The sequence below is a fragment of the Oncorhynchus mykiss genome, chromosome 6, assembly GCF_057628025.1.
Source record: "Oncorhynchus mykiss isolate SJ-2025 chromosome 6, ASM5762802v1, whole genome shotgun sequence".
Lineage (NCBI taxonomy): Eukaryota > Metazoa > Chordata > Actinopteri > Salmoniformes > Salmonidae > Oncorhynchus > Oncorhynchus mykiss.
The window spans coordinates 27,987,976-28,007,404 of NC_143027.1; the positions used below are offsets into that span (position 1 = coordinate 27,987,976).

At 41.7% G+C, this 19,429-nt stretch overlaps 1 protein-coding gene across 1 annotated transcript; it reads right to left on the reverse strand.

The window, feature by feature from the left end:
* Positions 1–92: 92 nt before the first annotated feature.
* On the reverse strand, positions 93–14,751 carry LOC110525654 (glutamine--fructose-6-phosphate aminotransferase [isomerizing] 1). Its single transcript, XM_021605975.3, has 19 exons — positions 14,635–14,751; positions 12,030–12,137; positions 11,586–11,693; positions 11,286–11,411; positions 11,073–11,131; positions 10,825–10,959; positions 10,670–10,731; positions 10,479–10,558; positions 10,267–10,381; positions 9,927–10,090; positions 8,685–8,780; positions 8,400–8,497; positions 8,090–8,210; positions 7,639–7,796; positions 3,342–3,456; positions 2,523–2,650; positions 1,790–1,957; positions 1,117–1,278; positions 93–993 (listed from the first exon to the last, which is right to left on the reverse strand). Exons 1-19 carry the CDS (start codon positions 14,639–14,641, stop codon positions 949–951), a joined length of 2,055 nt encoding a protein of 684 aa, XP_021461650.1. The 5' UTR covers positions 14,642–14,751; the 3' UTR covers positions 93–948.
* Between the last annotated feature and the right edge of the window lie 4,678 nt (positions 14,752–19,429).

Below are 19,429 nucleotides of genomic sequence, written 5' to 3' on the forward strand. Positions count from 1 at the left end.
ACAGGTCAGTAGACTAAAGCATGACTTACGACACCTTGGAAGCACTTCAGATGTAGTCAGGCCTATAGCTCAAACATTTAAAGCACCCATGCTTTAAATCAATCACTGATTTATTAGACAATGTACTTAATGAAAATCACATTTATCATTTACATCCCTGAGCCTCCATTGGCCCTTGAAATGCTAAGTCTGATCGTGTGGGCATGTATATATCTGATTGGCTGGTCTAGAGCCCACCCCTTACCCAGATAAACAGTAATTGCTCTATTATCAGATCATGTGGGTAAAAGGTTCCAGCGCACTTGTACAAGCTGAAATTCCAGGCATTATTTCCCAAAAAGGGTGTTTTCATTTTCACAATGTGTCATTTCTACCTGTGTTAAAAAAAAAAAAAAGTAGTGACTTAACTGCACTGCCCCTTTAATAATTTACTCAACACACACAAGAGTAACAGATAAACATTTCAAACGACAGATGTTTCTCTAGCTGCCAAAGAAAACAGATCTCAACAGACCAAATTATTGCACCAATGAAACCAGTAACTTCAGTAAGATTGTCATGTGCAGACTCTTGACAACAGCTGAATTAAATGTAAAACCAGCAGCAAGTATCCAACATTTAAGTTATGAGCACTGTTGTGTATCATCCAAAATGGATACAGCTCAGTCTTTTCTTCAGTTGGATCATTAACTGCCTACAGTCCAGTAACCCATGGTAGCACCCAAATGCCAACATTTACTGCCAACCCTTCCCACCACTGACCCCCCCCCCCAAAAAAATAATAATATCTATGATATAACAATGTCTTCAGATGTGTGTTTTGAGAAAAGAGACAGATACAGTACATGTTTAGTGTACCAGAGTAACAATTGCATTAAAAAGAGCCATGACGCACACAAAACAGGAACGTTTCTGAAATGGGTTTTTGGATCTTCAAAAGGACGCGTTTCACTCTACAGTCACAGACTTGGCCAGGTTCCTTGGGCAATCCACCTGTATTGGGAGAGAAGAGGCAGACATTTCTACATTTACCAAGAAACAACAACCCTAAGAAATTAGCTCCCCATTATGAATGCCTACAGTAAGAACCCAACTCAGTGACAGTTCAGTACTCACGTCAAAGCCCCTGAGCACAGCCAGGTGGAAGGAGAGCAGCTGCAGGGGGATGACACTCAGGATGCCCTGCAGACAGTCCACACAGTGTGGCACTTTGATGGTGCGGCTCGAGCTCTTGGCAGTCTCGTAGTCATCTTTGTCACAGATCACGATGGGTCGGCCCTGTAAACCAAACAAAAGGCATTATGCTTCCAGCACAACATTGTCATAACCTTTAACCTGGAGTTGTGTTGAAATGTGAAACTTCGGTCCTTCCTTGAATAATAGCTTTGTTGACTCATGTCTCAAACCCAAAGCTTAGGTCCACATCTGTGGTAGATTAGTGAGAGTGGTGATGTCATGTAGAAAATAACTCCTCCCTTGCACTTTGTGGTGAATGTGAGGACCATTTGATATTACTGCATTGTGAAAACAAATCTAATGTGTAAAGTATGTGTGCATGAAGCACTTAATATCCATGTCTTGGAGTTGTTATATTTATTTTTAACCTGGGAGGTAGGTGGTGGTCACTACAACTAGCAGACATATCACTACCAGAAAACAAAATGTTTATTGAAAGTGAGTTTAACAACCAGATAACGTCATTGGCAATGGTTTACTGTGGTTCCAACCTTTCAACAGTTAATGGGGTGGAAAGCTAAATGGTGTTGAGATATCGTGCGTCAGTTCTTACCGCGCGGGCCACCACCTGCTGCAGTGCATTCTGACACTTGGTGTAGGTGTGGTCTCTCATGATGATCATGATGACGGGCATGAGTTTGTCGACTAGGGCCAGAGGCCCGTGCTTCAGCTCCCCGGCCAGGATGCCCTCTGAGTGCATGTATGTGATCTCCTTGATTTTCTGGAGAGAGCGACACACCCAACACCTCATTCAGATAGGAAACCACATTCCCATACACATTCAGGGACACACAACCACAATCAGAAAAACACCATGCCAACACGACATAAGTTGAGTATGTATATCTTATCTTCTTAAATTCTAAAGGGAACAGTAGACTGGCCAGGGAACACTAGATCAGATCCAGGAACACAGCACCCTGACCCAACAATGTGTGCCTCAGATACTGGAGGATTGGCAGTCAACAGAACTTGAAGAATCCCTAAATAGTGTGGAGTGTGGTTGCAATTATGCAGAGAGACATTTCTAAATCAGTCTAATTAGTTGCTGTGATTAAAAACACAATTCCAGCAGGCTAGATAGACTCCATTAGGTCTTGCATGAGGCTGAGGCAGAACAATTATTGTGGGCTATTGGAAAGTGAAACGACTCTGGGCCAATCTTCTCCTGAAGTATCTTAACACATGGATCATAATCTCATTTAGGAGTGGAGATTCCTGTAGAATACAGTTCTGAAGAGACAACGTTAGTTTCAGGAGGCGGAGATCGAGGTGGGCATGCTGACCAGTGCTCCCTCCAGGCAGGTGGCATAGTGGTAGCCTCGGCCCATGATGAGAACACTCTTCTGCTGGTACAGCTCTGCTGCCAGCCTCTGGATCTCATCATCCAGACTAAGCACCTCCTTTATCAGATCTGACACAAGAAGGGGGAAGGAGGAGCAGCAGATAAACACAGAGATAGAGAGACAGGTACAAAGAGGAAAACAATGAGTAATCTTAGTCCAAGGTTATGAAATGAGATACCCCTACAAAATATTCCTCTTCATTTGGTCGGTACATTTGGGAGAACAACATGTCAGAAAATCAATTTCTGGATGAAAGACAATACAGTAACACCCATCCTATTACAGTTCAGCAGACCAATGTTAACAGGTCCTGGAGACTGGGGTCAATGGGGGGGTTGGGTCAAGGAGAGGAGAGAGAACATTTAACATAAGGCTTTGGGTCCAGAGGAGTGTGCCAGGGCAAACAGTCAGGACAGACCCAGCTGCCGAAGCCTCCTCCCTCCCCACTGTACACTTGTTCCCTCTAAGGATACCACCACAGCACAGTCATTGCATTAGCTCTCTGACAATGCATATTGTTCAAACAAAAACAGCCCAGTTGGAGCAATATGACAGTTCGAGGAGGCCCACTACAGGCCTCCGCTTTCCCATCCCTCGCTCTGGCTGCGCTGACTGTGACCATTACTTACTGCGGTCTATACTACAGTAGGTCAGTGTGTCGAATAATCTACACATCCCTTTGAGCATCACATACAAAGGTTTATGGTCATTAACAGCACAGTGCAATGTCTTGGTAGATGTGTGTAGGGTCTGGTCTACCTGGCAGAACTCTCAGGCCCTGGATGATCTCACGTCGCCGTGGCTGCATGGAAATCCTGTCGTCGCACATCAACAGCGCAAACATGATCAGAGCCACAAATTGACTGGTGTAGGCCTGCAAAACAACAGACACAGCCAGACATAATGCATGCTTAATGCTCCAGCAAGAAGCAGACAGTACAGAACACAGAGGTCCCAGGTGTCTCCTAGATGCTCTTCTCTCTTCTGGTTCTAAACAAAAGGAATCATAGTCTTCCCTCTCTCCATCCTGGGCCAGAGACAGCAGAACCCTTCGTTTAGCAAAGGGCCTGGGTTGCCTGATCCCAAGGTTACTTTGCAGTACAGTTATTGGAGAAGCAGAGTCTTGTCCGGCTGCTCTGGTTGCCAGCTCCACAGTAATAATGTGCAACAGATGAGAAGTGGAGCAGCTGGGCTGCAGGATGGGCTGGACACAGATCAGGCCTCTATTGCAGGACAGGAGAGGGGAGAGCTAGCACAGTCTTATGAGGACACGATCTGGCAACAATACAGATGAACACATCCCCTGACAATAAGACACTAGGGCAGGAGGTAGCCTAGCAGTTAGAGTTTTGGGACAGTCACCGAAAGGTCGCTAGTTTGAGTCCCAGAGCCAACAATGTGAAACATCTGTCTATGCGCCCTTGAGCAAGGCACTTAACCCTAATTGCTCCAGGGCCACCGTTTATAAAATGGCAGACCTTGGCCGTAATCCCACGCCCGAGGGTGTCTAAGGGGGAGTTGGGATCTGCAAAACAAATACATTTCAATTGCACAAGTATAAGCCCCCACCAAATTATTATTACTAGCAAAACAGCACAGAAACTGTCGGCCCCAACTACAGTAGAAGTAGAACCATGATGCGCTTGTTTTTCATGCTTCTGAAAAGTATCACCACCACTCACACATATGTTAGAAGGCTCTCCGTACCAGTTTAGGATTTCTAAAAATCAACGTTCAAGAGCCCAAGCCATTTGACGGGACCTACTGGACGCGGTCGTAATAGCTTCTACACCTGCATTGCTTGCCGTTTAAGGCTGGGTTTCTGTTAGAGGTCGACCGATTAATCAGGAATGATTTCAAGTTTTTCATAACAATCGGTAATCTGCATTTTTGGACACTGATCATGGCCGATTACATTGCACTCCACGAGGAGACTGCATGGCAGGCTGACTACCTGATACGCGAGTGCAGCAAGAATCCAAGGTAAGTTGCTAGCTAAAATTAAACGTATCTTATAAAAAAAACAATCAATCTTAACATAAATCACTAGTTAACTAGACATGGTTGATGATATAGTTTGTATAGTATAGTGATGATACTAGTTTATCTAGCTTGTCCTGCGTTGTATATAATCGATGCGGTGCCTGTTAATTTATCAATGAATCTTAGCCTACTTCGCCAAAGGGGTGATTTAACAAGCGCATTCGTGAAAAAAGCACTGTCGTTGCACCAATGTGTACCTGACCATAAACATCAATGCCTTTCTTTAAAATCAATACACAAGTATATATTTTTAAACCTGCATATTTATTTAGTATTGCCTGCTAACATTAATTTATTTAACTAGGAAAATTGTGTCACTTCTCTTGCGTTCATTGCACACAGAGTCAGGGTATAAGCAACAGTTTGGGCCGCCTGGCTCGTTGCGAACTAATTTGCCAGAATTTTACGTAATTATGACAGAACATTGAAAGTTGTGCAATGTAACAGGAATATTTAAGACATATGGATGCCACCGGTTAGATAAAATACGGAACCGTTCCGTATTTTACTGAAAGAATAAATGTTTCGTTTTCGAAATGATAGTTTCCAGATTTGACCATATTAATGACCTAAGGCTCGTATTTCTGTGTTTTATGTTATAATTAGGTCTATGACTTGATATTTGATAGAGCAGTCTGAAAGAGCGGTGGTAGGCAGCAGCAGGCTCCTAAGAATGAATTCAAACAGCACTTTTGTGTGTTTGCCAGCAGCTCTTCGCTGTGCTTCAAGTATTGAGCTGTTTATGACTTGAAGCCTATCAACTCCTGAGATTAGGCTGGTGTAACCGATGTGAAATGTCTAGCTAGTTAGCGGGGTGCGCGCTAACAGCGTTTCAATCGGGACGTCACTCGCTCTGAGACCTTGAAGTAGTTGTTCCCCTTTGCTCTGCAAGGGCCACAGCTCTTGTGGAGCGATGGGTAACGATGCTTCGAGGGTGGCTGTTGTTGATGTGTTCCTGGTTCGAGCCCAGGTAGGGGCAAGGAGAGGGACGGATGCTATACTGTCACACTGGCAATACTAAAGTGCATATAAGAACATCCAATAGTCAAAGGTATATGAAATACAAATGGTATAGAGAGAAATAGTCCTATAATTCCTATAATAACTACAACCTAAAACTTCTTACCTGGGAATATTGAAGACTCATGTTAAAAGGAATCACCAGCTTTCATATGTTCTCATGTTCTGAGCAAGGAACTTAAACATCAGCTTTCTTACATGGCACATATTGCACTTTTACTTTTTTGAAACCAAATTTAACATGTTTCATTAAATATTTGAGGTTCAATTGATGTATTATATTAAGTTAAAATAAGTGTTCATTCGGTATTGTTGTAATTGTTATTATTACAAATACATTTAAAAAAATAAAATCGGCATCGGCTTTTTCTGGTCCTCCCATAATCTGTATCGGCGTTGAAAAATCATAATCAGCCAACCTCTAGTTTCTGTACAGCACTTTGTGACATCAGCCGACGTAAGAAGGGCTGTATAAATAAATGTGATTGATCTAAAGCCAAAGGCATGGTTGTAAAACCATCACACAGCTATTTTCCTTGACAGCACTGGAACCACAGTCCCTCACAACTGACAGTCCTAGCCATCCACTCAGATTTGTGGCAGTGCATTTAATCCGGTTAAAACCCATCACTCCATCCAGAATGTCAAGAGGACAGAGGCGCACGCTAGCCTGTGAAAACACACTGACGAAACCATGTCCCTGAGAGGCCTCAAATGTGCCATGAATGTGGCATGATGAGCAGTTAATTTTTTTTATTTTTTATATAAGGGTACAAGCATGCACCAGGTTCAATTCAGACAAAGACCACAGATGGCTCTCATTTGCTTACATTCCCTCCCTCAATATCTATTGTTTGGCTAAGGGGGAGAAGCGTATTCAAGACGTGGTGCCGTCTCAACTCCAGCAATCCCCTTCATTCTCCCTGACCTTGTTTAGCAGGCATAGTTGTGGAGAGCCCCAATTCTGAAAACAAGACAGGCATCACCAGAGTCATCCAGTTTAATGTCCCCAGGAAGGTTAATCTGAATAATATTATGAAACGATACAAAACGGAGTCAGCAGGAGCGTGTATTGAGCAGAGGGTGAAATACATAATGTCCTCTGATGTGCTGTGCGTGGGCCAGACAAGCAGTAAAGGACAGCGTCTTTGAGGCGTGCTCACCAGGCTTTCTGCGCTGTGCCGGGGCCTTGGAGATGCCGGAGGGTCCCCGAGCCAAGCCCGAGAGCTAGAGCAGGGAGGGACCGGACTCTTTTTCTACTACCCCCCCCCCACACACCTGCTGAGTGGAACTCACTCCAGTCATCTGCAACCCCACTCTGGCAATCTGTAGGATCAGTGCTCATAGTAGAGGGAAACCGTGGATCCTTACTTTTTACAAGAATAAAGATGAGATTAGGCACTATGGGTTCTGTGTAGAGCAGTGGAATATAGCAGTTTAAATAACCTCTCTTACAAAGGGATCCAGACACTCATTTCAGATGAAGTTCTCTAATTTCAAGGGAGAGAGGGGTTAACCACATGTTCTATGTATTGAAATTAGCACCCAAGTGCTTCAGGGTTTGCCTTAACTATACAGATACCACCAGCAAAGCATATTGGCGCGAACCTTATGTCCTTGTAATAATAAGTATACACGGGTGATTATATAGACCAACCAAAGCGAAACTGCCTCTGGACTTCGTAACGCCGCTCCGCCTAATTAGGAAGGAGACCATTCCATTCATCTCCAACAACCCTACTGCAGCCTGACCAACTGAAACACTCTGGAGAGGGATAGGAGGAATTCCCCCGCCCTAATAGGCTATCCTGAAGGGAATTTTTTCCACCCACCACAGAAGTAAAAGAAGTTGAGAAAGCAGAGTATGGTGAATGGAAGGTCTCCTGTTCCAACAGCTGAGTGTCTACAGGACAGTACACTACGCGAGTCAGTATGGGAAAATAATCAGTCAGGAGAAGTGCTACACAGAGCAGCAGCGAGCCGGTCCCCTCACCTTGGTGCTGGCCACTCCTATCTCTGGCCCAGCGTTGATGTGCACCCCACAGTCTGTCTCTCTGGAGATGGAGCTGCCCACTGTGTTGGTGACGCCCACCGTCAGGGCTCCTCTCTCCTTACAGTAGCGCAGGGCCATCAGGCTGTCTGCTGTCTCGCCTGCACACAAAAGGTAGCAATGCAAATCAGCACTCAGGATAGATACTGGAACAGGTTGGACTATGTGTATATACTGAATACAATATCAGATTTTATAGGCCGCAATAACTGATATCATCAGGTCTTTACGTTCAGCATCAATACATGAAGAGCGAAAGCAATTGCTTTGTGTGCATTGTCATTGGGCTGAGCATGTACTTGTACGAGACATTGCTGAAGCTGTATTGTGTGGGGAAATGAGTACAGACAAAGAAGCAATGTTCAGGTCCTTGAGGAGATAGCGATCCTCCCACCTGATTGGCTGATGAAGAAGCAGACGTCGTCACGGAACACTGGTGTGTTTCTATCCAGGAAGTCGCTGGCCAGCTCCACCATAACAGGCAGCTCTGTCAACTCCTCCAGTACCTGGCGAGTCTGTGGGGAAAGATCCGCACTGGATCACACATGACATCCAGACTGAAAAACATGTTTCCATGTACAAACCAGAGTAAGAACTTACTCGTGTCCTTGTTTTTCCTATCTTGGAGCCTTAGGCTCCAGTTGACTCCATTTTATGCTGGTGATATCATTCCTGCCTTATAGAAAAGGTCATCAGTTACTCACCGCCACCCCAGCATGGTAGCTGGTTCCACAGGCGATGAGGATGAGCCGTCGACACCTCTGGATCTCTTTAATGTGATCCTTCAGTCCACCCAGGGTTACTAAGGATACAAACAATCACAATACAGTAATCATGTCCCTTTTCTTGGTATGTATCCAGATCAATATAGATCATGAGGATACCACCTTGATGGGTATAATGACAGACATGAGAGGGGCATGGTGTGCATTCTGCAGTAAATTGGAGTGTTTTGTGACTTGACTATTACACAGGAAAGGTCATCTCACCTGTGTTGTCATTGAAGTTGACCCTTCCTCTCATGGTGTTGACCACAGACTCTGGCTGTTCAAAGATCTCCTTCTGCATAAAGGAGCTGTAGTTCCCTGAAAAATGTTCCAAAAAACATTAGATCAGAGTCCTCAACAACATCACTTAAAGCCTGTTGACTTTGCATTTTTATAAAGTGTTAGGCATTTTGTAAAGGTTACTGTTGACGCATAATTACTACTAAAAGGAAGCCAGTCTGGAAAACATGTTGTTTCGTGCTCTAATTCAGTATTTTATTGCTGTTGGGAGGTAAATAACACAGGAGATAAATGACAGGAATGATCTTGCTCTTTAATACAGACATTTATCTGGCATGTCTTGACTAAATAAAATAAGCAAGAGCCTACAGGGAGATTGTGGTTTCCTCACACGGCCCTTTGTGACAATGAAATACGAGAGGGTTTTGCAGCCCACCTCTGCGGAGACAGAAATTTAGGTCATATGAATTAAGTTTATTTCAGCAGAGCTCCTGGAATGGAGGCTGAGGAAAAAGCGATGGAGGCAGAGGCTTTAATCATAGGACCACAAAGGCTTGTCTCCTAAAACTGACTGGTAGTGTATTAGCACCCTCTGCTGGAGACATGTGGAGCAACAAGCTCAATATAAAGTCCTGCTAATGACCCAGGTACTGTACTCTACATTGGTGATTGATGTGATCTCCATGCTGGGGCCAGGGTGTCTGAGCCCCTAAAGTACCTTTGATGTCAGCCAGGCAACCCCATAAACACATGGCTGTGTACGTGTGTGTGTGTGCGCGCGATTGATATTAAAGGTGTGCCTGTGGCTGCCACTCAGCCAAGGCGGAGAAAATAGGATTATGCTCCATTTTTCAAGCACTGCCGTTGTTATTGACCAATTACAGTAGAAAATGTAGCCTACATGGTGATACGGCAACAAGTGCGTCCAACAGCAGGACCAGCTAACATGCCCACTCCAGCTAGCTAACATTATCCGTTTACAGAGTTTAACAAGAAAAAGTATTATTTACTAATTCGTTTTTTAAATGAATAATTCCTGTTGCATTATGCCGCCCCCAGAAAATATAACCCTTGTATAGTGAAATTATTCTGACTGTATTGACAATGATAATCAGCAATTCCATCCATTCTTGGGTTCTCAAAGTCCTAGTAGCACCATCAACATCTTTACAGAGGGTTGACCCATGACAGTGCTGTACCCCCAGCCCTTACCCTCCCCCTCACCCTTCATGATTTGCTGCAGCTCCATCTGCAGGGTCTGGATGGCGCGGGCAGGGTGGTCTCCGGCTGTACGCTTGATGCGGTGGATGGTGAGCCGTCCGGCCGTCACTGCTGCCACGTCATCATCCTCCAGGAAGATCACACGGTTGGTGTGCTCAATCACCGCGCTGCCAGGACAACGAAGCAACAGTGAATCCAAGTTAATGATGTTGTTAAGTCCCACTTTCCTAGGAGAAAACAGTCACCAAACAATTGTCTAGACTGATTCTAAAAGTACAGTTTATCTAACGTTGCATGAGTGGGATATGAGTAATATAGAGAACAACAAGGTGAGGAGTGTGACCTGGCATCAGAGGCAAAGTAGTACTCCACAGACTTCTTTTCCTCAGCAAAGAGCGTGTGGCAGGTGTCCTGCTCCATCCTGGGCAGGGTGGGACAGCCCTTCTTGTCCTTACCAGCTGGGGAGATACAGTAGTGTACTAGACATAAAACAGCTCTCGGCTGCTCATATTCCATTCTGACTCACTGATAGAGAGCAGTTAACTAATAACTTACATGATCGGTACAGGATAGGAATGTGATCTGTGGACATCTTGTGGTCACTTTTCACCCCAATAAGCAGAGGACCTCCCCTCCTATTTACATATAAACAAGTACAATGATTACATCAAATTAAAAGATGCATGTTTAATGGATATTATTCCTTTACAACTCAAGGAGTATGTAGAAATGCAGTAGCAGTGTACCGGGTGCCTACAGCCTCTCCTGGGTAATGGACACTCTTGAAGACCAGGACAAACGCTCCTTCCTAGGAGACCAGATAAAACCCATGTTAATCACAAGACAGGTCAGAGGGCCTTGTTTCTGGACAGTTCTGCTCTGTAGATGAACAGGCTCCTACCAGCTGCTGGGTCACTCTCTCCACCAGAGTAGCAAAGCTGAGGTCTTCACTCTCACGGTTGTCATACATGTACTTTACCAGCTTGGCAATGGTCTCTGTGTCCGTCTCAGACTCAAACTCATAACCCTTGCTCTCCTGTGAAATGGGAGAGAGTCAGTCATGGAAGTCTGATAACTCTCGCTGATAGCCTTGGCTAATGAAAGAAACCGACTGCCTTGGGAAAAATGTTGAAATGTTGCTTTGCTCACCAGGAATTTCTGCAGGTCTTTGTAGTTTGTGATAATTCCATTATGAATGACAATGAACTCTTAAAAAAATAAAATACACATATACACTTTAATAAACGTTCCTCTCTATATAGTCAGTCAATGTGAGACCACGACATCTAGCAGAATGTGATGCCTATATAGGAAAGAGGCCCTAATAGTCCTACAAGTTTAAGAAATGTCTATGGTACTGACCGTTGCTCTTGTCAGACCTTTGTGGGTGGCTGTTGACAGGGCTGGGGGCACCATGGGTAGCCCAGCGAGTGTGGGCGATGCCAAGGTGGACATCAAACTCCACATCCATGTCCATGTCCTGCTGCTCTGTGGGACCAACACAAACACTGTTGAGAGGCAAGCCTCATAAAATCAACTGATATGTGCCCAACATAAAGTAGGTTTGAGTCATTGGTATTGTAGATATTATATTTATTTCTGTACAATCCACTTATCTACTCAGTAAACATCCTTACTGCTGACAACGGGTGTAAGTCTTACTTGTGAGCTCATCGTCAAGAGCCTTCACTTTTCCGGACTGCTTGATCAGCTGAATAGACCGGGCATTGGCCTCCCATTCCTTGCTGTTCCCTCCATCAATTCCAACACCTGGTAAAAATAGTCTTATTGCTACAGAGTACAAAAATATGCCTCTGTTGTGTGATTTTGTAGCGGTTATCTTACACATGCTACAGTTTGATAGCAGACAGAGCATCAATGTAAGCGTGATTAGATTGTATGCCCTTGTCTTGAGCAGGTCTGTCAGTGAGGCCAATGGACATTCATTGTTCTTAATGTTAGGAGAGAGAACAAAAACATGACTCCTGTAGATAAGCAGAATAACTTACGCCTGCCGACAGGCCTACAGTGAGAGGGAAAGGCAGCTAATTAACATGCAGACAGACCAATGTAGACAGTGTGTTGAGACAAGCTGTCTCATCTCACCGGCAGAGTCATAGCCACGGTACTCCAGACGAAGCAGGCCTTTGAGGAGGATCTCCAGGATCTCCCGGCGAGTCCGTGGCACATGGTAGTTCAGATAGGCAAAGATTCCTGACAGAAGGAAGGAACAGGGAGACAGATTTCAACTAGGAAGTCAAACAATGATTTGCAACAAAGGAATTTCACTACAACTCTTTTAAGGGATTAAGTGAACAAATCCTAATAGTGGGTATTACCGTTTGCTTTTGGTGGTCTGTGATTAGGTCAATAGAGACCAAATAAAGCATGCATGCTTTCTGTTCATATATGCCGGTTGTGTCAGAAACGCTGAAGGTTCCATTGGCTAGCTAGCCTAGCTGATGTAATCTGCAGGCAGTTCAATTATTGGCTCACTACAATTCACAGCAACAGCTTCCCCAAGGATTTCTACACGTGAAAAGTTTCAAACGTTAACACAAGTAAAACATTTAAAAATGCTCTGGTGCCATTTATCATCATATAGGAATTGGAAACAATGGTTATGTGTGTAACTACAGAGTAGTTCACACACCCATCTGTTCCTGAGAGCACAGCCTGCCCTGGATGTTATCTGCAGTTTTTACATGAAACAGGGAAGTCACCTTGAGAAATGGACAGTGGGAGACACAGTGGAACAGGGTGTTCTAGTGTTGGGGTAATATGCTGACAAAAGGATCAGGTGCTCTAGGCTATGCTTTTGTGCAATTCAGAAGTCATCTGAGAAGAATGATACCAAATGAAAACAGTGCCATTTATTACAGACATGCCTGGCTGAACAGAGGTTGGCCTACATATCATCACCACCTGGTATGGCAACTGCTCGGCCTCCAACCGCAAGGCTCTAGAGGGTAGTGCGGACAGCCCAGTACATCACTGGGGCCAAGCTTCCTGCCATCCAGGATCTATATACCAGGCAGTGTCAGAGGAAGGCCCTAAAAACTGCCAAAGACTCCAGCCACTCTAGTCATAGACTGTTCTCTCTGCTACCACATGGCAAGCGGTACCGGAGTGCCAAGTCTAGGTCCATAAGGCTTCTACCCCAAGCCATAAGACTCCTGAACAGCTACCAAATGGATACCCAGACTGTTGCATTGACACCCCCCCCCCCCAGTTTTACTCTGCTGCTACTCTCGGTTTATTATCTATGCATAGTCACTTTAACTCTACCTAAATGTACATATTACCTCAACTAACCTGTGCCCCTGCACATTGACTCTGTACCAGTACCCCCTGTATATAGCATCGCTACTGTTATTTTATTGTTGTTCTTTAACATTTTATTTAGCCATTTTTAAAATTTCAGCTTATTTAGTAAATACTTTCTTCACACTTATTTTTTATTAACTGCATTGTTGGTTAAGGGCTTGTAAGTAAGAATTTCACTGTAAGGTCTACCAACACCTGTTGTATTCCGCGCATGTGACCAATACAATTTGATAAGCCTATTCGTGCCCAATTTCCTGTGCCCTGCCCCATTTTCTTCATGACAACCATCAATCACCCACATAAGCTCACAAATAGAACAATGGCATAAAGTGAGCAAGGCAAGGTGGGGGCAAACAAGGCTCAGCTTTGTTTAGAACGAGGGTTAAACAGACTAGGAAAAATAAGGCTCTCGCATTACCACCATTATTTCCTTAGGAATTAGCCTGCAGCAGTTCAGTATAAGGAGCATCTATTTGGGGAATTTTTCTGACGGAGACGACAGTGTCTGATAGTACTATGAACTCCATTAGTAGAAGAGACAACGTTCCCACCACCCTTAAAAAGCGAATCATCCACACTATTTATACTGGTTCTGGCTGGCTTTTCAAAACAGAGCTGGGCGCTTCAGGAACTTGTTGTAGAGTCAGCAGATGAGAGATGAGGGGAGAACTAATCCATCACTATTCTAATATTCAGACACTGGCAGGTTAAAAAAGTAAACACAGCTTCCCATCATTTTAAATCCCGCTACCTCATTCGAATCGATGTGGAATAATCACTGTCTATCATCATTACCAGTAGTGGTCTATATTCTAGCAAGGAATGAAACTTTGCGCAGTGCGTGCGTTCTGTCAGTCCTGTAGCAAGCTAGTATGTAACCTTGATGAAAAGAAGGGTAGTTTGCCAATGGTCGCTAATGAATCCAAGTATAGAGTATAACGTGACATACGGTAACATCAATGACAGGAATTATGGCGCGATAAACTGTCAATCAAGTAGCTAGCTGGCTAGTTAACGTTAGCTAGCTACGCTAAGTTAGCTAGGTACTTATTGGAAATGGGTGTGTAGCACACGGTTTATACACATCAAAACGCTTAGTCGCCCTCAAGATAATTTGTCTGATAACATTGTTAGCTATAAAACATCTGATCCAGCCAATTTACAAGTTCACTTAAAATATATGAACTCAATAATTTGATGTTAGTAATTTGTTTTGTCTGGCAAACAAACTAAGCTCTCTTTCTTTAGATGGAAGCTCAGCTGTCTGACTGAAAACATTGACATCTCCCCAAAACCAGTTCTGTGTTAATCTCACAAATTGCATGTGTAAACCGTTGCAAATGTACACCTATTTAATTTATTATATCTAGCTAACGTTACTTACCACACATGTCAGCGCTTCTCTTGCAAACCAGCTATTTTACACCAGGCTCAGCTCAGTTCCTCATCTGATGAGTCAGATGGTCCCGCCCCTTTAAATCCATTGAATGGGATCCAAGTAGCCTCAGCAGGCTTCCCTTATTGGTGCAACGGCTGTCAATCCCGAATTTTACCCCCGACGCACTCACGTAGCAGCAGGATGGAGATAGGATATCCATGGGCGCGAGTGAGGAGATGGAAAGTATTTCTCCCCAAAATCTCACCAGAAGGAACAGATTGATGGTTTCAGCCATGCTATTCTCATTTTCCTTATATTGTTTACCTAACAAGCATCAGGTGACTATTTTTCGGAATACTCAATTTATTAGTTTGTTCTTGTATGAAGACCTATTTTGTTTACAAACTTACGAAAAAGACTGAAAGCTGTATTTACTTTGTATGTATACAGTAACTAAGATACTGTTTTAAAGGGCATACAAGTCTGCTCTGATTTTACATGGGTATTGTTCTATTTAGTTATTAATGCTTATTTCCAAGTGAAAAAGGTCTTAGGAACATGTATATGTAAAATGTTTTACATATACATGTTCCTAAGACCTTTTTCACTATTCCATTTTTTTATGATGAGTTTTCATGTGCACTTAAAATAGTAGGTACCCTTTTATTTAAATTATTATTTTGTATTTTATTTCTCAGAATAGTTCCTGATTACACTAAAGAGGGGTGTTAGTCTCGGATAGCCTGATAACGTCTAGCTCAAAGTTTATGGAATAAGCTATTTTTACTTTAAATTGACTTAAATGGTGCAGATCTCGGTTCCTTATCGTTTATGTTCACTGCTCCTACGTCTTTGACTCATCCTACTACAGTTTATATTTTTATATAATCTTTGTTGTTTTGTCTTTGTCTATAGTTTATCTTAATGCTTGGGGGTTACGAAACAATGTGATGCGCAAGGCCTTATTTTTATTTGCTAAACAATTTCGAACAGATTTTTGCTTTTTTCAAGTCTCACTCAATTTCGGCTGATGCCAACTTCTGGAGGTCGCAGTGGGGCAACGATATTTGGCTTTCCCATGGATCTGAACGCTCCGTTGGTGTCACTACAATGAAAAATACCTTTGGTGGTAATATTCTACACTCGGAATGTGACCCCTTTGGTCACTTTATTTGTCTTGTGATCAGTTACAATGACATTACGCTCATTACTGTAAACTTCTATGGGTACAACACCAAACATGAGAATGATGAGTTACAATGACATTACGATCATTACTGTACACTTCTACAGGTACAACACCAAACATGAGAATGATGAGTTGCTTGAATCTATAGAGAAACATATTGAAACAACATTCATTGGTTATCTAAATTTCCATATTCATTATTATTGATAGGAGGGGACTTTAACATTACTATAGATAATTCAACTGATAGATGGCCCCCAGGTAGGCTAACCAATCAGAATTTGGGTTTAATACTTTTTATGGAAAAGTTTGATCTTACTGATATATGGAGAGAAAGGTTTCCGGCCGACAGATCATTCACTTGGAGTAACAAAACAGGTTCCAGACAATTCAGAATATATTTTTGTCTTATATCCAAATGTATTGGTAGTGAGTGTGTTACTACAAATATTTGAACTACTCCCCTCGCAGACCATAGGGCCATTTACATTGATATCAAAATATTTACCCCTGATACTAACCATGGTAGAGCATCCTACTGGAAGATAAATAGCTCATTATTAAAAAGTGATATAGTTAAATTTGAGGTTAAAGATCTGCTCTCACACTTTTGGGAAAGGGCTTGTGAAGAAAAATCTTATTGCAAGAACTGGGAGCTCTTTAAATTTGAGGTGTCCAAATACCTTAGAAAAAATGGTAGTAATCTTGCTTAGACCAGAAGAGCTGAGGAGGAAAAGGTGATCATTAAGATAACTTCCCTTTCTCAGAGGTCCCCAGCCGGCCTCTCGTGGGAGGAGAAGATGGAACTAATTGAGTTACAAAATAAACTGGATAATATATATAAATGAAAAGCAGAAGGAGCCTTTATTAGATCTAGGAAAAAATGGATTGAGGAGAGAGAACCGAATTCATCCTATTTCTTTAGACTTGAAAAATGTCACTCTAAAAATAACACTATCCATAAGTTAAACATTGATGGTGTTATTACAGATGACCAAAAATTAATTGCTAAATACTGTAGCAATTTTTACAGAAAATAGTAGCTCTACGTACAGTCAGGAATCCACAGATATGTTTTTTAACTAACTGAATAATGTTCACTCCATCAGTGATATAGAATCTAAACAGTGTGATGAACCCATCAAAGTTGAAGAGATTATAGTCTATCAAACATCTAAAGAACAATAAATCACCAGGTGTTGATGGAATTACATCAGAATTTTACAAATTATTTTCTGAGCAAAAAGCTCCCTTCCTATTTGAAGTCTTTTTAGAGAGTATTAAAAACAATGTTCTCCCTCCTACAATTAGTCAGGGGTTAATAACACTGATACCTAAGCTTTAAAAATAAGTGCTGCTCATCGATAACTGGCGTCCAATTTGTCTTCTTAATAATGACTATAAAATAATTAAAGAAGTCCTGGATGCAATCATTGATGAAGCACAGTCTTCATGAGGAACAGACATATTTCTAACAATGTCAGACTAGTATTAGACATACTTGACTACTCAGACCTAATAACCGAGCATAGCTTCATATAATTTTTTATAAAGCATTTGACACAGTAGAGCATCAGTTCCTCTTCCACTCCCTTCAGAGACTTGGCTTTGGGGATTTTTTTCTGTAAGGCTATTAAGACTCTATGCAAATGATAACAGCTCTATCCAATTGAAATATGGCACCTCACCTAGATTTGAGTTAAAGAGAGGAATTAGGCAAGGTTGTCCTATCTCTCCGTACCTGTTTTTATTAATCACCCAACTTCTTGCAAATTCTTTAAATAATAGTCCTGTACAAGGTATTTCCATAGCTGGTAAAGAAATTATTATAAGCAAGCTGGCTGACAATACTACACTTTTTCTGAAATACGCTAACCAAATTCCCATATCAATCAATGTGATACAATCCTTTTCCAAAGCGTCTGGTCTATATCTTAACATTAATACATGTGAACTCATGGCTGTCAAATATTGTGTATATTGTCTTATATCCATACATATTATGGTATTCCAGTAAAAGAAGAACTTACATATTTAGGCATAACCATGAAAAGGCTCAGGAGTCTAGAAGCTTACTAAATTTTAACCCTCTTATTAAAAACCCCCCGAAGAAGCTATATCAATGGCTACAGAGGGACTTATCTTTAAAAGGTAGAGTCCTAATAACCAAGGCTGAAGGTATCTCTAGACTAACATATGGCGCTCTATCTTTATATCTTGACAGTTAAATAAGCAAGGAGATAGACCAGATGCTTTTCAACTTTCTGTGGAGAAACCGTACCTATTACATTAGGTAAACTGTTGTAATGAACACTTGTGAGAATGGTGGGCTAGACTTTACTACCTTAAATAATAATTTTAAGACCAATTGGATAAAACAATTCCTAAGAAGACCCACTTCTATCTGGAATTTTATTCCTCATCATGTCTTCTCTACCTTTGGTGGCCTTAAGGTCCCTGTAACACCTAAACATTTACAATTGTTTTAGATGCCATTCCCTCATGTGTTGCTCTATTATTCAGGAACGTGTCAAGACCTGACTCTCAGAGCCTACCTTCTGTTGACCCTGTTGACTCATCAGTAGGAAAGATTTGTTTATTTTGGTCCATTCAACAACAGAGCGATACAAACCTTGTTTAAGCAGGATGTTGTATCTATCTATACCTTATGTCATGCCTTATTGGAATGGATTTATTGATAATATCTGCTGGAAAAAAGTTTGGATGTTGCCAGACACATACCTACTTGTTAACGAAATTAAGGAAGTTTCCGTTAAAATTATTCATAAATATTATCCTGCCAACCACCATATGAAGAAGTTTAAGGAAAACATCAACTCAAATTGTACCTTTTGTAATGACCACCCAGAAACAGTGTTGCATTTTTTTTGGCATTGTATGCATGTAAGAAAACTGTGGCAAGACATCAGTAGATTTATAATTGAACACATTTATGAAGATTTTACACTATTGTGGAGAGATGTTCTGCTTGGATTCTTTACCTACGATAGAAATAAGCTGAAACATTTTTATGTAATTCATTTCATTATTCTTTTGGCCAAATTCCATATTCACAAATGTAAATTTACAAACAAAAAAACACTTTCGTACCCTACAAAAATAAATGTAACTGTATTTTAAGACAATTAAATACTCTACTAACAAAAAAGCTGTTAGAATTGTAAGTGTATGCATGTCCCTTAAGGTCTTTGTGTAATGTGATATTGTACCCCCTAGGTCAATTGTCCATTAATCTATATATACTTGTGTTCCCTCATGTACTCTCTGTATTGATTTGTTGTTAATAATTTAAAAAAATAAATACAAAAAAAAGGAGATGGAAAGTACATTTGTGAAGTGTCAACCAACCAACCAATATTTATTGGTGGCTATATTATCGTAAAAAAAATCATGAAAACTAACATTTGCTGTTTTGGTCTTAATATAAGGTTTAGGTTAGGCATAAGATTAGCAGTTTGTTAAGGTTAGTTTTAAAATCACATTAAAAAAAACAACATTGAAATAGGTGGGGTTTATGTCTGTGGTTACTAGTACTAACTGTATTTATTCAAAATAACCATATTTATTCCCAGTTTAGTTTGATAAAATGTT

What these genes read in the sequence shown, in the direction of transcription:
- LOC110525654 (XM_021605975.3), bottom strand. An exon ending in CCGTGGCTATGACTCTGCCG is followed by an intron (nt 11,694 to 12,029) that starts GTGAGATGAGAC and finishes TATTTTTACCAG; the next exon opens with GTGTTGGAATTGATGGAGGG. An exon ending in GCTACCATGCTGGGGTGGCG is followed by an intron (nt 8,211 to 8,399) that starts GTGAGTAACTGA and finishes CTTTCCCCACAG; the next exon opens with ACTCGCCAGGTACTGGAGGA.